The sequence below is a fragment of the Podarcis pityusensis genome (assembly GCF_964106645.2).
Source record: "Podarcis pityusensis genome assembly, chromosome: 3".
Classification (NCBI taxonomy): Eukaryota; Metazoa; Chordata; class Lepidosauria; order Squamata; family Lacertidae; genus Podarcis; species Podarcis pityusensis.
The window spans coordinates 111102018-111115845 of NC_138026.1; the positions used below are offsets into that span (position 1 = coordinate 111102018).

General features: G+C 45.1%; 1 protein-coding gene across 4 annotated transcripts in view; it reads left to right on the top strand.

Annotated features, from left to right (window-relative positions):
- Positions 1 to 3072: 3072 nt before the first annotated feature.
- Positions 3073 to 13828, top strand: part of ACYP2 (acylphosphatase 2) — a 75090-nt gene continuing 64334 nt past the window's right edge. Inside the window, exons 1-4 of one of the 4 annotated variants that reach the window (XM_081001234.1) lie at positions 3164 to 3389; positions 6773 to 6789; positions 8803 to 8912; positions 10412 to 10761. In XM_081001234.1, the coding sequence (XP_080857360.1) occupies positions 3338 to 3389; positions 6773 to 6789; positions 8803 to 8912; positions 10412 to 10520 (288 nt within the window). In that variant the 5' untranslated portion in view covers positions 3164 to 3337 and the 3' untranslated portion in view covers positions 10521 to 10761. Of the gene's footprint in view, positions 3390 to 6772; positions 6790 to 8802; positions 8913 to 10411; positions 10762 to 13828 lie in introns of those variants that run through there. The other 3 variants (XM_081001232.1, XR_013984809.1, XM_081001233.1) reach the window with 3 other exon arrangements.

A 13828-nucleotide genomic window follows, 5' to 3' on the forward strand; every position in this document is an offset into this window, starting at 1 on the left:
CAATGTGCTAGATATTTGAACCCGTACAAACCTGAGACAATGATAACTTTATCTGATTCGGATACCGTGACAGAACCCAGGCGTACCTTTCTCCCAAGTGTCACCTCGGACAAATAGGATGTTGATGGACAAAGTCTGTCTTTGTCTCTGATGATGGAAACTCTGCTTACCATCTTCCAATGATAGAAAAACCCAGGAGCAGCCCATTCATTCTAAATATCAGGAAGAACTTTCTGACAGTAAGAGCTTTTTGACCAACTCCCTCAGGAGGTTGTGGACTCTCCTTCATCGGAGGTTTTTAAAGCAGCGGTTGGATGCCCATCTGTCTTGAATGCTGTACTTGAGATTCCTGCACTGAAGGGGGTTGGACTAGATCAGGCTTCCTAAAACTTGGCCCTCCAGATGTTTTGAAACTACAACTCCCATCATCCCTGACCACTAGTCCTGCTAGCTAGGGAGCATGGGAGTTGTAGGCCAAAAACATCTGGAGGGCAGAGGTTGAGGAAGCCTGAATTAGATTATTCCCATGGTCCCTTCCAACTTCAATTCCATGATTCTAGGAAATTAGGTTAGGCTCAAATGGTCCATTATTATTATGCTAATTGAATATCTACGTACCTTGGTTGTCGAACAGAATCCATTCCGGAAGTCCGTTCGACTTCCAAAAACGTTCGACAACCAAGGCTTCCTGCACTCAATCGGAAGCAGCGTCAGACGTTCGGCTTCCAAAGAACGTTTGCAAAACAGAACTCTCACTTCCAGGTTTGCAGCGTTCAGGAGCCAAAACGTTTGAGTCGTGAGTTGTTCCGAGATCCAAGGTATGACTGTACACAGTTCTTGCTGCCTATACAGTGGTACCTCGGGTTAAGTACTTAATTCGTTCTGGAGGGCCGTACTTAACCTGAAACTGTTCTTAACCTGAAGCACCACTTTAGCTAATGGGGCCTCCCGCTGCCACCGCGCCGCCATCGTGTGATTTCTGTTCTCATCCTGAAGCAAAGTTCTTAACCCGAGATACTATTTCTGGGTTAGCGGAGTCTGAAACCTGAAGCGTATGTAACCTGAGGTACCACTGTATTGGGTAGTTTTGTCTTCCAATGGCAGAACCCAGGCATAGCCCGTAGGAGAGGGGTGAGGAACCTGTGCCCCTTCAGAGTCTGTTGGGCTGCAACTCCCATTATCCCTGACTATTGGCAATACTGGCCAGGGCTGATAGAAGGAGGTTGCTGGAGTGTTTTGCCTGTTACAACCCCTCCCCTTAGCCCAGGCATGGCCAAACTTGGCCTTCCAGATGTTTTGAGACTACAACTCCCATCATCTCTAGCTAACAGGACCAGCGGTCAAGGATGATGGGAACTGTAGTCCCAAAACATCTGGAGGGCCGAGTTTGCCTATGCCTGCCTTAGCCTATTGCTCTGGCAGTGTGCATATTGTAGCCCTCCATTGCTCTTGAGACTGTTCTGCTTCATATCCCTTTAATTCAGACACAGGCAAATTCGCCCTCCAGATGATTTGGGACTACAACTCCCATCATCCCTGACCACTGGTCATGTTAGCTAGGGATGATGGGAGTTGTAGTCCCAAAACATCTGGAGGGCCAAGTTTGCCGATGCCTGCCTTAAATTCCTCCTCTGTGTCCAACTCAAAATCAAAATCACCTTTGAAAAAATGGGTCCCATGTACCAGTTGAGCTGAAGGGGATGGTTTCTGTTCCTTTAAAGCTGTCAGTTGCTCCTCTAAAATTTGTGCACGGTTTGACTTGCAATGCATTCCTGGCAAGGGGCAGCAACCAACAAAGCATTTTCCAACCATTCTACACCAGCCATATCTGGATCTCCCTGCATAATATTATTTTGTACTCACAAAAAAACCAAACTGAGAGTTTACCCTGCATGTGCTTCAGGAAGAAAACTGACCTTTGTTGGTTGGGAATTTAGTACAGTATGCAAAGTGCGACCTTTGAGTCCCCAGGATGCCTAGAATACTCTTTGGGTGTTAGTTAAGGTTATTTATTTGGTATTGCTTCTAAATTTATCTGATGTTCTCCGCTTCCTCTCAACTCAGCTCTGATTTCTGCTAGAAACATTCCCTAATTTTATCTTCAGATAGTACCTGATTAAATAATGTCAACTAATCATATGCCTTTCTTAAATTAGTCAATTAAATCTGCATACATTGGTGTGTGTTTGTGTGTGTGGCATTTTCAGAATTAAGGAAAACACATCCTTTTTTAAATGCTGGGAATTATGTAGCAAAGCATTTTCTCCTGCATATGAGAGAGAAGGGCAAGTCCCCCACATTGTGTATACTTTTTAAAATTCTTATTTTAAAAAAGCAACAGCTGCCAAATTAGTTGGGTGCTATTCTGGTTAACTGGATTATTCATCCATTACTTCCTTACTACTTCCTTACCTAGTATCCAAGACCCTACTAAGGATGAGGTAGCTTATGCCAACCGTGACTGAGCTAGCCCTCTTCCCAGGTTCCATAGCGGATTATTCTGTATAGCCTTCTCCACGATTTTTCCCAACCCTCTTTTAACGCCATCCAAGTTGCTGGCCATCCCTGCCTCCTGTGGGAGTGAGTTTCATAGTCCAACTATTATTATTATTATTAAAAATAATAACCTGGCACTGAAAATAACAGAGGTGGTGTCAGTCAAAGCTGCCCTGGGAACACAGATGTGGCCAGGATTTTTTGGGGTTGGGGGGAGGCTTTATGCTTTTTTTGCGGAGGGGGGCAGAACCTCAATTAGTTAAGTATTTTTATTTATTTTTATCAATAAAAATCCCTGCCCCCACCGGGCTACGCCCATGCACGGGAAATTATCTTATATGCTCGGTACGGGAAAGGTTTTCAAAGCAGGGGTCGGAAAGGGCAGTGCTCTCCATCAAGTGGCAGGGAGTTCCAAAGGGCAGGCGCCGGCAACGCTAAACCAAGCGGCCGGGTTCTTTCGCAGAATGCGGAGCGGGAGTGAACGCGGTATCCCTGTCGCAAGGGGCCCAGCCTGTATCCCTTCCCCCCTGGGCCACCTCCCATCCCTCCAGCAGAGAGCTTAGGGAGAAGTTTACGCCTCTCCCGACTTCCTTTCTCCTCAGAGACAGAAAGGGATGCCGGTGGCGGCTGCGCTCCCGGACTAGGCGGGCGGTCGCTATCCCGCGAAGCTTGAGCCTCCCGACTTTCCGTCGCGACCTCCGCCAGCTGAGGCTGCTGGAGCCGCTCTCGCGTCTTCTCCTCGGCGCTCTCGCTGCCCTTTCCCCACCGGTGACGCTGCGCGGCGGGGGGGCGGCGGGTTGGTCTCCGGTGCCGGGTCTGGCGGTTGGACGCTTCCCTCACCATGTCTCGGGTCCTCAAGTCGGTGGATTACGAAGTGTTCGGCCGGGTGCAGGGTGATTATTTTGATTATTATTGTTGTTATTAATAATAATAAAGGCGGGGGAGGGGGAGTGTATTCGAATTACCAGGAGAAGAGAGGGGAAAGGGAGAGAGGGCGCATGCGCGAGGTTCCCTCAGGCTGTGGAAGCTTGCCGAGAGGGGGCGCGAGAAAGGGAGCGAACTCGCATGCGCGAGTACCGTCGCCTGAGGCGCACGTGTGGTTTACGGGCAACGTTCGGAGTGCCTTACGCGAGCCAGAAGTGGAGCTTTCCCCCCCCGCCACGCAGGGACTCTGCTGCGCATGCGCAACGTGCAGAGAAAGCGAAAACGTGCAAGGTTGTTGCGTTGGGTATCTTAACGTCCATTGATTTCGGATTATGAGAATTCCACCCCCTCCCCCACGCACGCACATACACTTTCTTTCTCCTTCTTCGTTTGCTGGTTTCAGGAGGAGCATTTCCCTCCCCCCCAGCCTAAGACTGCAACTGTTATTATTTTAAATGGCTTAATAGGGTGGTTGTTGCTGTTGCTGTTATTAAGGAGAGGAAATGCAAGAACCTCTGCCACAAAGAACCCTTCAGCGCGTATTTCGTCAGTGAATAACGTTGCACACTGCCTGGTTGGCTAATTTTAAGTGTTGGTGCTGACCTTTAAAGCCCTAAACGGCCTCAGTCCAGTACAGTGGTACCTCGGGATGCGAACGGGATTCGTTCCGGAGCCCCGTTCACATCTGGAATAAAACGTAAGACGCAACTGTGCGTGCGCGGGTCGCGTTTCGCCGCTTCCACGCATGCGTGTGACGTCATTTTGACCGTCTGTGCAAGTGGCTCCGTTGCTTCCGGGTCGCCACAGAGCGCAACCCGAAAATACTTATCCTGAAGAGTATTTATCCCGAGGTATGACTGTATATCTGTATATCTGAAGGAGCGTCTCCACCCCCAACGTTCTACCTGGACACTGAGGTCCAGGCGCTAAGGGCCTTCTGGCGGTTCCCTCACTGCAAGAAGCCAAGCTACAGGGAACTAGGCAGAGAGCCTTCTCGGTAGTGGCACCCGCCCTGTGGAACGCCCTCCTAGCAGATGTCAAAGAGAAAAACAACTGCCAGACTTTTAGAAGACATCTGTAGGCAGCCCTGTTTAGGGAAGCTTTTAATGTTTGATGCATTACTGTATTTTAATATTTTTTTGGAAGCTGCCCAGAGTGGCTGGGGAAGCCCAGCCAGATGGGTGGGGTATAAATAATAAATTATTATTATTATTATTAACATTGGTAATGAATAAGGGAGAAGCAGAGTAACAAAATGGATCAAAGGGGGGAGGGAGATTAAAGACGAGGTGTAAACAGGAGCTGTTGTGCCTGTAGATTAAAGACATGTTTACTCACAAGCAAATCCTATTGAGTTTAAATAGGTTTGCTCCCCCATTAGTGGATTTAGGATTACACAATCCTATAGATGCCCACTCTGAAGTAAGCCTCATTGAGTTCAATGGGACACTCCCAGTCAGTGTGCATAGGATTGCATTCTAAGGGTGGCACCAGATGATAAGGGCATTTCACCGTTGTGGAGCCACTACTGAAAATTTATTTACTTTTATGTTTCTTACATTTAAATTCTGCCTTTCTTCCATCATGGAACCTCCCAAGGCATGTGGTTCTCAGGCAGTCTCCCATCCAGGGACAGAACAGATCTGAACCTACGGTACTTTGCTTCAAAGTGGTGGAGATTATACACTGGGAAGACATGGGAAAAATTATCTTCTGTATATAGGATCCATAGCTTAAAGGGTGCCAGGATAGAGAGTGTGTGACTAGATGTGAAGAGAATCCATAACATAGAAGTTAAGAATGTATGTACAATGACTTTGGATCCACCATGTATAAAACAAATACAGTGGTGCCTCGCAAGACGAAATTAATCCGTTCCGCGAGTGTCTTCGTCTAGCGGTTTTCTCGTCTTGCGAAGCAACCCTATTAGCGGATTAGCGCTATTAGCGGTTTAGCGGCTATTAAAGGCTTAGCGGCTTAGCAGCTTAGAAAAAAGGGGGGAAAGCGAAAAAAAAATCTCAAGACTCGCAAGACATTTTCGTCTTGCAAAGCAAGCCCATAGGGAAATTCGTCCTGCGAAGCAACTCAAAAACGGAAAACCCTTTCATCTAGCGGGTTTTCCGTCTTGCGAGGCATTCGTCTTGCGGGGCACCACTGTACTGTAACTTTATATTATAAGATGTTGCAACTTCATTGTTAAATTTATTTGCTTACATAATTCAGCTCATACTGTATATATGAGTTGGAAACCCAATCCTAATCAAGTTTACTGTGACACAGTTCATCGCGTTACATTCAGCAGAGTTTCCTGCATTGCAAGTATCCTTAAATTTGCAGCTTTCATCCACAGGTGCTCAACCAAAATAAATATGGTGTAAGATACAAGGAATGGTAACCAGTTTCATACACTGGGCAAGATACATCTAAAGAGATATTTAATCCCATTGATTTCACTGGGAAACAAAGAATATGCCATTTAAAGTAATGGGTCTGTCTGTTCCCTCGTGCTAATTGGCAGCAGGAAGCAGGATAATCAGGGAGGAGAATGGAAAAAGTGAATGCAACAGCACCAGGTAGTGGACAAAAATAATTGTGGCTGTTATGTTTCCTGCATGGTACTGACTCCATCCTTTTCCCCCAGCTGCAGAAAACAGGCTAGTCAAAAGAAAATCTTTAAAAATGACATTCTCTGGTCTCAGTTCAGCTCTTGTTGCATATAACTATTCAATTATGTTTATTTTATATATCCTGGCTCAATGAGACTTTCAGGGCAGCTGGTACACACACACACATACACAAATCACAAATAAAACCACACAAATGCTGACAAAAATATATTCTATAAGATTCTTGTAAAAACAAACATTTATTGACTTATTTCATTTTAGATTTACATACATGTCGCACAAACAACTTCAGCAAGTAAGCTCATTAATTCTTACCAACCCAGCAAGTAAAATAACCAGCGAACTTTTAAATAATATAAAACAACTGCAACAAAACCTATAAAAGTAGATAAAAATGCCCCCTGCATACGGCTGTGTATCTTCATGAAATTCAGACACATTCATAAAGATCAGTGGCACACAGCTGAGCTTCATGATGGAAACACACACCCATTTCTACAGCAAATCTATATCTCGCTTGCTACATCAGAGGACATAGGAGTTATTAATAATCATCTGATAATTTGCAAATAGTTATATCGAGCACAACAAAAACTTTGTGGCAAACATGCACCACTTACTATCAATGTTTCTGGCATCCTGTTTCCTGAATATACTAAAATGTTGCTGTACTAGTTTGAATAAAAACATTTATTTATTTTAATGTTCTTTTTATTCTTTCCTAGGTGTCTGTTTCAGAATGGTAAGACAACATGAAGTACATCAATCTTTCATCGCTACTGTTATCATATTTCTAAGAATAAAAATAAGGCCTGTGGCCTGTACAGAGACCCCAACAGTCTATAATGCCAAGTTTTCAAAGCTAATCTGAACAGTTAAGTATTGTGTGTCTGTGGTATGTGTTTTAACGGAGATCCTTTTTTATAAAATGCAGTAGAACCCTGATTTTATGAAAACTAGTTGTATGAACAATACATTTATGAGCCATCTTACTCAACCAGATGAGAAAAAAGCACCACGGTACGTGTGCATGAACTTTAACTTTGTGCAAAGGTCTCATAGACTTAAAAGTTTTTGCCCCTTGATCTTCCCGTGGCCCATACTCTCAAACATACAGCATGGAAAGATTGCGTATGAGCAACACGCCGTTTTTTACAGTGACCAAGAAACGCAAGCGAACTGTGCTCACTTTCCAAAGCAAAATAGAGATTGTGGAAAGGTTGGAGAAAGGCGAAACAGCAACAGTGTTGGCGGAGGAGTTTGGAATTGGGAAGTCCACAATTTCGCAACTCAAGAAAAACAAAGACACTCTCCTGCATTTTGTCTCAACAATGGGGAGCGAAAATGGCAAAAAGAAGCGGAAGACGATGAAATGCGCAAAGAACTCAACGTTGGAAGATGCTCTCTATGCTTGGTTTTCCCACATGAGAAATATTGGGGAGCCGGTCTCAGGCCCACTTCTATGTGAAAAGGCCTTAGAAATGAACAGGAAATTGAATGGCAACCCTGACTTCAAGGCTAGCTCAGGATGGCTGGCGCGGTTCAAGTCTCGCCACGGGATTCATCATCTCGGTGTTCATCATGAGAAGCTTTCTGCTGATCAGCCAGCCACTCAGTGCCTCAAAAAAGAATTTACAGATTTCAAAACAGAGGAGGACTCTGACGCCGAGAGCATTTACAACACTGTTGTTGTTCCTGGACCCTCACATTCGGAAGCTTACAACGCATTAGAAATAGCTCTGCAGTGGCTGGAAGATCAAGAAGAAAGTGATGTGGTACAGCTCCTGTTTTTGAAAAGCCTGAGAGATTTGGCTGCAAAGAAGATAGCGAATTCTCTCAAACAAAAATAAGATCGGAACTTTTGGCAGCAAGAAAAGACAATAATAAAAACTTGATTCTTGACATAGTCCAATGATAGATCTGTTGCTGTTGATAATGCACTGTATGAATGACTGAAAAATAAATCAGTAAGCATTTCAGTTTGTCTTTCTCACTCAAAGCACTGTAGCTGCTGTAATGCTCAAAAGCACAGTTTTCTGAACTTTATTTTATGAACTCCTATCTCCTCAATTAGTTCATAAAATCAGGTTCTACTGTAAATGTGGACACATGTTCCTGTTAAAATACAATGCCCTTGAAAACTATACAAGGCTCTATTCCTCTATTGCCTCTATTCAAAGCTTGTGGAGGACCAGTGGTCAGGGATGATGGGAATTGTAGTCCCAAAACATCTGGAGGGCCGAGTTTGCTTGTGCCTGATCTTACATCTGTGTTTAATAAGCCAGATACGAAGCAGCCTTTTGGTTTTGTACACAACTCCTTTGCTCTCTTGGTTGCACACCTGGATGCAAAGCAAAGATTGCTTGCTCACCATAGTTTCCTGTTTTGCTGAACCAGGAAACTATGGTGGGCAGTTTCTACACAAGCCAGGAACCTAAATCATCATTTAAAAAGTTGGTTTTTGAATCATGGCTTGTTTCACAGCCAGTAACCATAATTTCTTGGTTTGGATGAAACGGGAAACTCTTGAGACTTCTACACGGCATCCAGACATTCTGCAAAGCGAGATACGACTTTTGCGGGCTGTAACTCCATGTCTGTTGGTCCTCTTGAATCCTTAGGAAAGAAATTGTGCAGAAAGAAATGTGATGTTTTAAGGCTGAGCAGAATTATATGATTTCAGATACTGCATAAAATCTGTGTATCTTCTTCTTCTTTCCACCCCCCCCCCCCGTTACCCACAACCCTCAACCAGTATACAGAAGATAAAGCTAGGAAAATGGGAGTAGTTGGCTGGGTTAAAAATACCAGACAAGGGACGGTTACTGGCCAGGTACAGGGTCCAGAAGATAAAGTACAGGAGATGTAAGTACAGTGTTTCCTGAAATGTGTGCTGTGCTGGCTTCACTAACTTGCAGGATTGGTTAAAACGCTTCTGCCGATTAACAAAATGGTTTGGGGAAATGATATTGAAGCTCTAAACTGGACTTCCTCCAGGTCTTAAATGAAACAATTTGCTCACTTGGACTTATATTGAACCTTGCGTTAAGTAAGTAGTTTGGTCAAGCCAAGGATGTCTGTTAGCACAGTGGAGCTCCTCCAGTCCATGGCACCCCCTGTATCAGCTCTGGGGATCCTCTGGATCAGATTTGGGGATGGCGAGAAGAGGGAGAATGTTCCCATTGTGCTAGTGGTAATCTGCACACATGAAACTATTACGTTGGATACTGCCCTAGATGTGTAAATTACAGAGATTGGCTCTGTTGTCACTTCCAGATGACCAGCTTATTAAGCATTCACCCTAATTCATTTGCACGAAGTGTGTAGAGGAAATTAGACAACATTGGCTGTTTATCGAGCATTCATTCTGATGGGTTTTTTGGGGAGGTTTTCCAGCATTGCGTCAAATAATTATTACCCCATACTTTTCAGTGCATTTCCCTGTCACACTTCTTATTGCAAATGTCTGATTTGATTTGATTTTATTATTTATCACATTTATATACCACTTTTATCTTCCAAAAATCTCAGGGCAGTGCACATGATTCTCTTCCCCATTTCATCCTCACAAAAACCCTGTGAGGTAGGTTAGGCTAAGAGATGGTGACTGGGTCATTTGCTTCATGGCCGAGTGGGGATTTGAAGCCTGCTCACCCAGTGTTGTGCAAGAGCTCCATATCTGCCTTAATTGTACCACCTGGATTTGCTGGCATATGACTGAATCCCGCCTGAAAATAGCAATGGCTTACAAGCGTCCAGAGACAGAACAGTCTCTCGCCAAATGGTTTCCTATTAAGGGAACCAGCAAAATTGCTGCAGCTGTGGCTTCCGTTTATGGAGGTGACATGTGACTTCTGAGGACACCCACCTTCCTAAACTATCTGAAGTGTGCCCAAGCCCTCCAGAAGGAGGGGCTGTTCATAGAAGACCACCTTAGGGCTTCCATTTGCTAGCCACTGTTAAGGATTCCTATTAAGAGTCCTCCTTCCTTTGATATATGGGACGCGGGTGGCGCTGTGGGTTAAACCACATAGCCTAGAACTTGCCAATCAGAAGGACGGCGGTTCGAATCCCATGACGGGGTGAGCTCCTGTTGCTCGGTCCCTGCTCCTGCCAACCTAACCGTTCGAAAGCACATCAGAGTGCAAGTAGATAAATAGGTACCGCTCCGGTGGGAAGGTAAACAGCGTTTTCGTGCGCTGCTCTGGTTCGCCAGAAGTGGCTTAGTCATGCTGGCCACATGACCCGGAAGCTGTACGCCGGCTCCCTCGGCCAATAAAGCGAAATGAGCGCCACAACCCCAGAGTCGGTCACAACTGGACCTAATGGTCAGGGGTCCCTTTACCTTTTCCTTTGTTATATAGCTGTTTCCAGCTTTCTAAAGCCCAGGAGATGGGGATCTGTGGACAACCAGCCCGTGTCTCTTGGCCCCAAGCAAAGGATGGCATTCAAGGTGGAGTTGGGGTCCGCTGAGATCCCTTTTGGTTTGGGAGCTTGCTGATGACATCGTAGGCAAGCACATGTGATCTTTGATGAGAAGCTTGGACGCAATCAGCTCCACACACACCCATTTGGCCATACATCATCAGTAGCCCCAGTCGTGCCTATGGGTTAAGCCTAAGCTATAGGAGTCAGAAGAAACAATGTGCGGAGCTTTTTCATTGGAAAATATTGCAAAGCTGTTTGAAGAATGAACTGAATCTGCACCATAGGGAGAGCAGGGGTTCCATAGAGTTCTGAATTTCATAGAGTTGTTTTTGCAAATAGCCTGATGCTTTCCAGATATTTAGACTGCAACTCCCATCAACCGAGATACACATCTGTGTGATTATTTTGCATGATTTGTCCTGCAGTTTTTACTATGGATCATTGTTTACTTTGGTTGTGATAATTAATCTAGTGGGTCAAGGAACTGTGCTTGGCACAGAAGTTCCAGCCCCGAACACTGACAATTTTATTCACACACCCCTCTGACCTCATTCATCAGCTGCTGCTCACACTTTTGAACAAATCTTCAGAAAATGAGAGATAGAAACTTGGTGGGTTTTTATTAAGTTGCACCCCAAACCACATTCTGAATTTCTGCATATTCATGGCATACATGCATTCATTATATAGCAGGCATAGTCAATATGGTGTCCTCGAGAGAATATGTGACTCCAACTCCCATCATCCACAGCCAGCATGGCCAGTGTTCAGGAGTGGTGGGAGTTGTAGTCCAACAACATCAAGATGGTTCTATATGGCTATCCCCAGAGAACATCCTGGATGGCCTGGGATGGATCCTGAATAACTTGAGCAGTCCTGCTGGAAGGTGAGGGTGCAGTCCCTTTTGTTGCCGGTTCCTCTTATAACGGTGTAAAAACAGAACTCCAAACGTGGCCAGGTGCCAAGACGAAAAGGGTGAGGGCAGAGGGTGGAGACTTGTTAGTCTAGTACTTGGAAGGAAGAAGACGAGAGTACTGAGTAATGCTGGGGAAACGGAATGCAATAAATCAAAGGCATTCTAATTCTGTTGTGTAAGGCTGATTAGAGGCAATTAGTTTGGTAGAAATGCTGTGTTTCTGCCAAGATTGCTGATCGTTTCGCATAATACGTGATGGGGCTGTTAATTTATGTGTTGTTTTAATTTCGAGATAGGAATGTCATATTTTTTTTTGGTCTGGGGACGCAGATACAGAGCCAGGGATACGGTGCTTTAAAAAAAGGTGGCGGAGCAGCTTTTGAACTGATTGCATGGGGGAAGTTGAGAGGAGCTGATTCAGAACAAATCATCAGGTTGAGGGGGGAAATATTTATGATTGTTCAGGTGTGGGTGAGGTAGAACGAGACACTTAGAGGGCAGGAGCACACAGCAGCAATTCGGAGAGCCAAAGCTCTGTAAGGTAAAATGCATGTATCAAACACATTTGGAGAAAGGCCCTATTTATGTGTTGATGTGCGAATGCTTGAAACTTCCAAGCCAAGATGCTTGAGTTCGAGGGTTGGGTCTTAAGAGAAGTCATAGATAGAGTCGGCATAAAGGAAACTTGGTGGATTGGAGAGAACCAGTAGGACACGGTTATCTCTGAATATAAACTGCATAGGAAGGGACAGAGAAGGGCATTCTGGAGGTGCTGTTGCTCTGTATGTCAAAGAGGAAGTTTGAAACCCCACAGAATCGCTGTGGGTGGTGATACCAGGATCCAAGAATAATTGAGCACTGGAGGAGGCATGTTGTCCTGGCTGAAACGCTCAGGGTCACCTCGAGATGGAGAATGAAAACGAAGAAGCATCCTAAAGAGGAAATGCTGGAGTAATGGTTGAACTTCAGTTCCCTTCAGCAACCCTGGACTTATAAGTGGCACCCAGAAGCTGATGCAAGCTGTAGGTGTTGTTAAACCGATACTGAGCACAGCACTATCTGATTTAACGGATATGTATAGAATCGTAACTGTAGAGTTGGAAGGGACCTTGATGGTTATCTAGTTCAACCCTCTGCAATGCAGGAATGTAAATGGACAGTTGCCGAGAAAATGCGAGAATGTTGATCTTCTAACAAAAATACGTACCTTGTCTCAAAGATCAGCCTCTGAGGACTGGAAAGCGATTTGGGGGATCCAGGAACTTATAGTTTGTTTAGCGTAACACCTGTTTTAGGAAAACTCATGGGAAGTATTATCGAACATAAAATTAGAAAGCTTATGGATAAACAAGTCTTGCTGAAGCTGAGCTAGTATGGCTTCTCAAAGGACCTAACTTTCTGAGCTCTAGGTGGAGCTGTTTGATGGGTAATGGTAACATGCACTACACTTCTCATTGATGTTCACCTATTTTTAGCTGCCTCCTGAGACAATCTCTTCTTTCCCTGCAACATGGGATCTTTCCTCCTACTGCGTCTTAATAGTCCCTGTGTTGCCAATCAAAAAGGGCCATAGCTCTGGTAGAGCATCTGCTTTGCTTGCATTAGTTCCCAATTTCAATCTTTGGGTAAAAAAAGGTAAAGGTAAAGGACTCCTGGATGGTTAAGTCCAGTCAAAGGCGACTATAGGGTTGCGGCGCTCATCTCGCTTTCAGGCCGAGGGAGCCGATATTTGTCGACAGACAGTTTTCCAGGTCATGTGGCCAGCGTGAGTAAACCGCTTCTGGCACAATGGAACACTGTGACAGGAACCAGAGCGCACGGAAACACCATTTACCTTCCCGCCACAGTGGTACCTATTTATCTACTTGCACTGGTATGCTTTCGAAATGCTAGGTTGGCAGGAGCTGGGACAGGGCAAGGGGAGCTCACCCCGTCGTGGGGATTCGAACTGCCGACCTCCTAATGGGCAAGCCCAAGAGGCTCAGTGGTTTAGACCACAGTGCCACCCGCATCCCCTTATCTCCAGGTGGGAGTAGGAGAGAAGCCGGCCTCAAATCCTGGAGAAGCTCTGCCACTCAGTGTAGACAGTACTGAGCTAGTTGGACCAATGGTCTGACCAAGCAGCTTCCTAAGAGAAGCAGCAGTTATTAGTGCCCCTTTTATTTTCATTGATTGTGGGGAGATAATCATGGTAAATACATCACCAAAGCAGAATGCTGTCACAAGCAATACAATGTGCACTTTTCTGCTCCTCCTTTTTCTTAGGGGCAGGGCATTTCAGAAGGGATGTCCTTTATAGAGCAAGGAGAGGATACTGGACTCTTGCATCACCAAAATGCCACCTGTTTCATGTCCTTTATTATTGCTATTTTTAAGAGCGCACGTCAAGCCAGCACACAGAAAGACACGGCCGTTCTTTAAAGCATAGCCCACATTA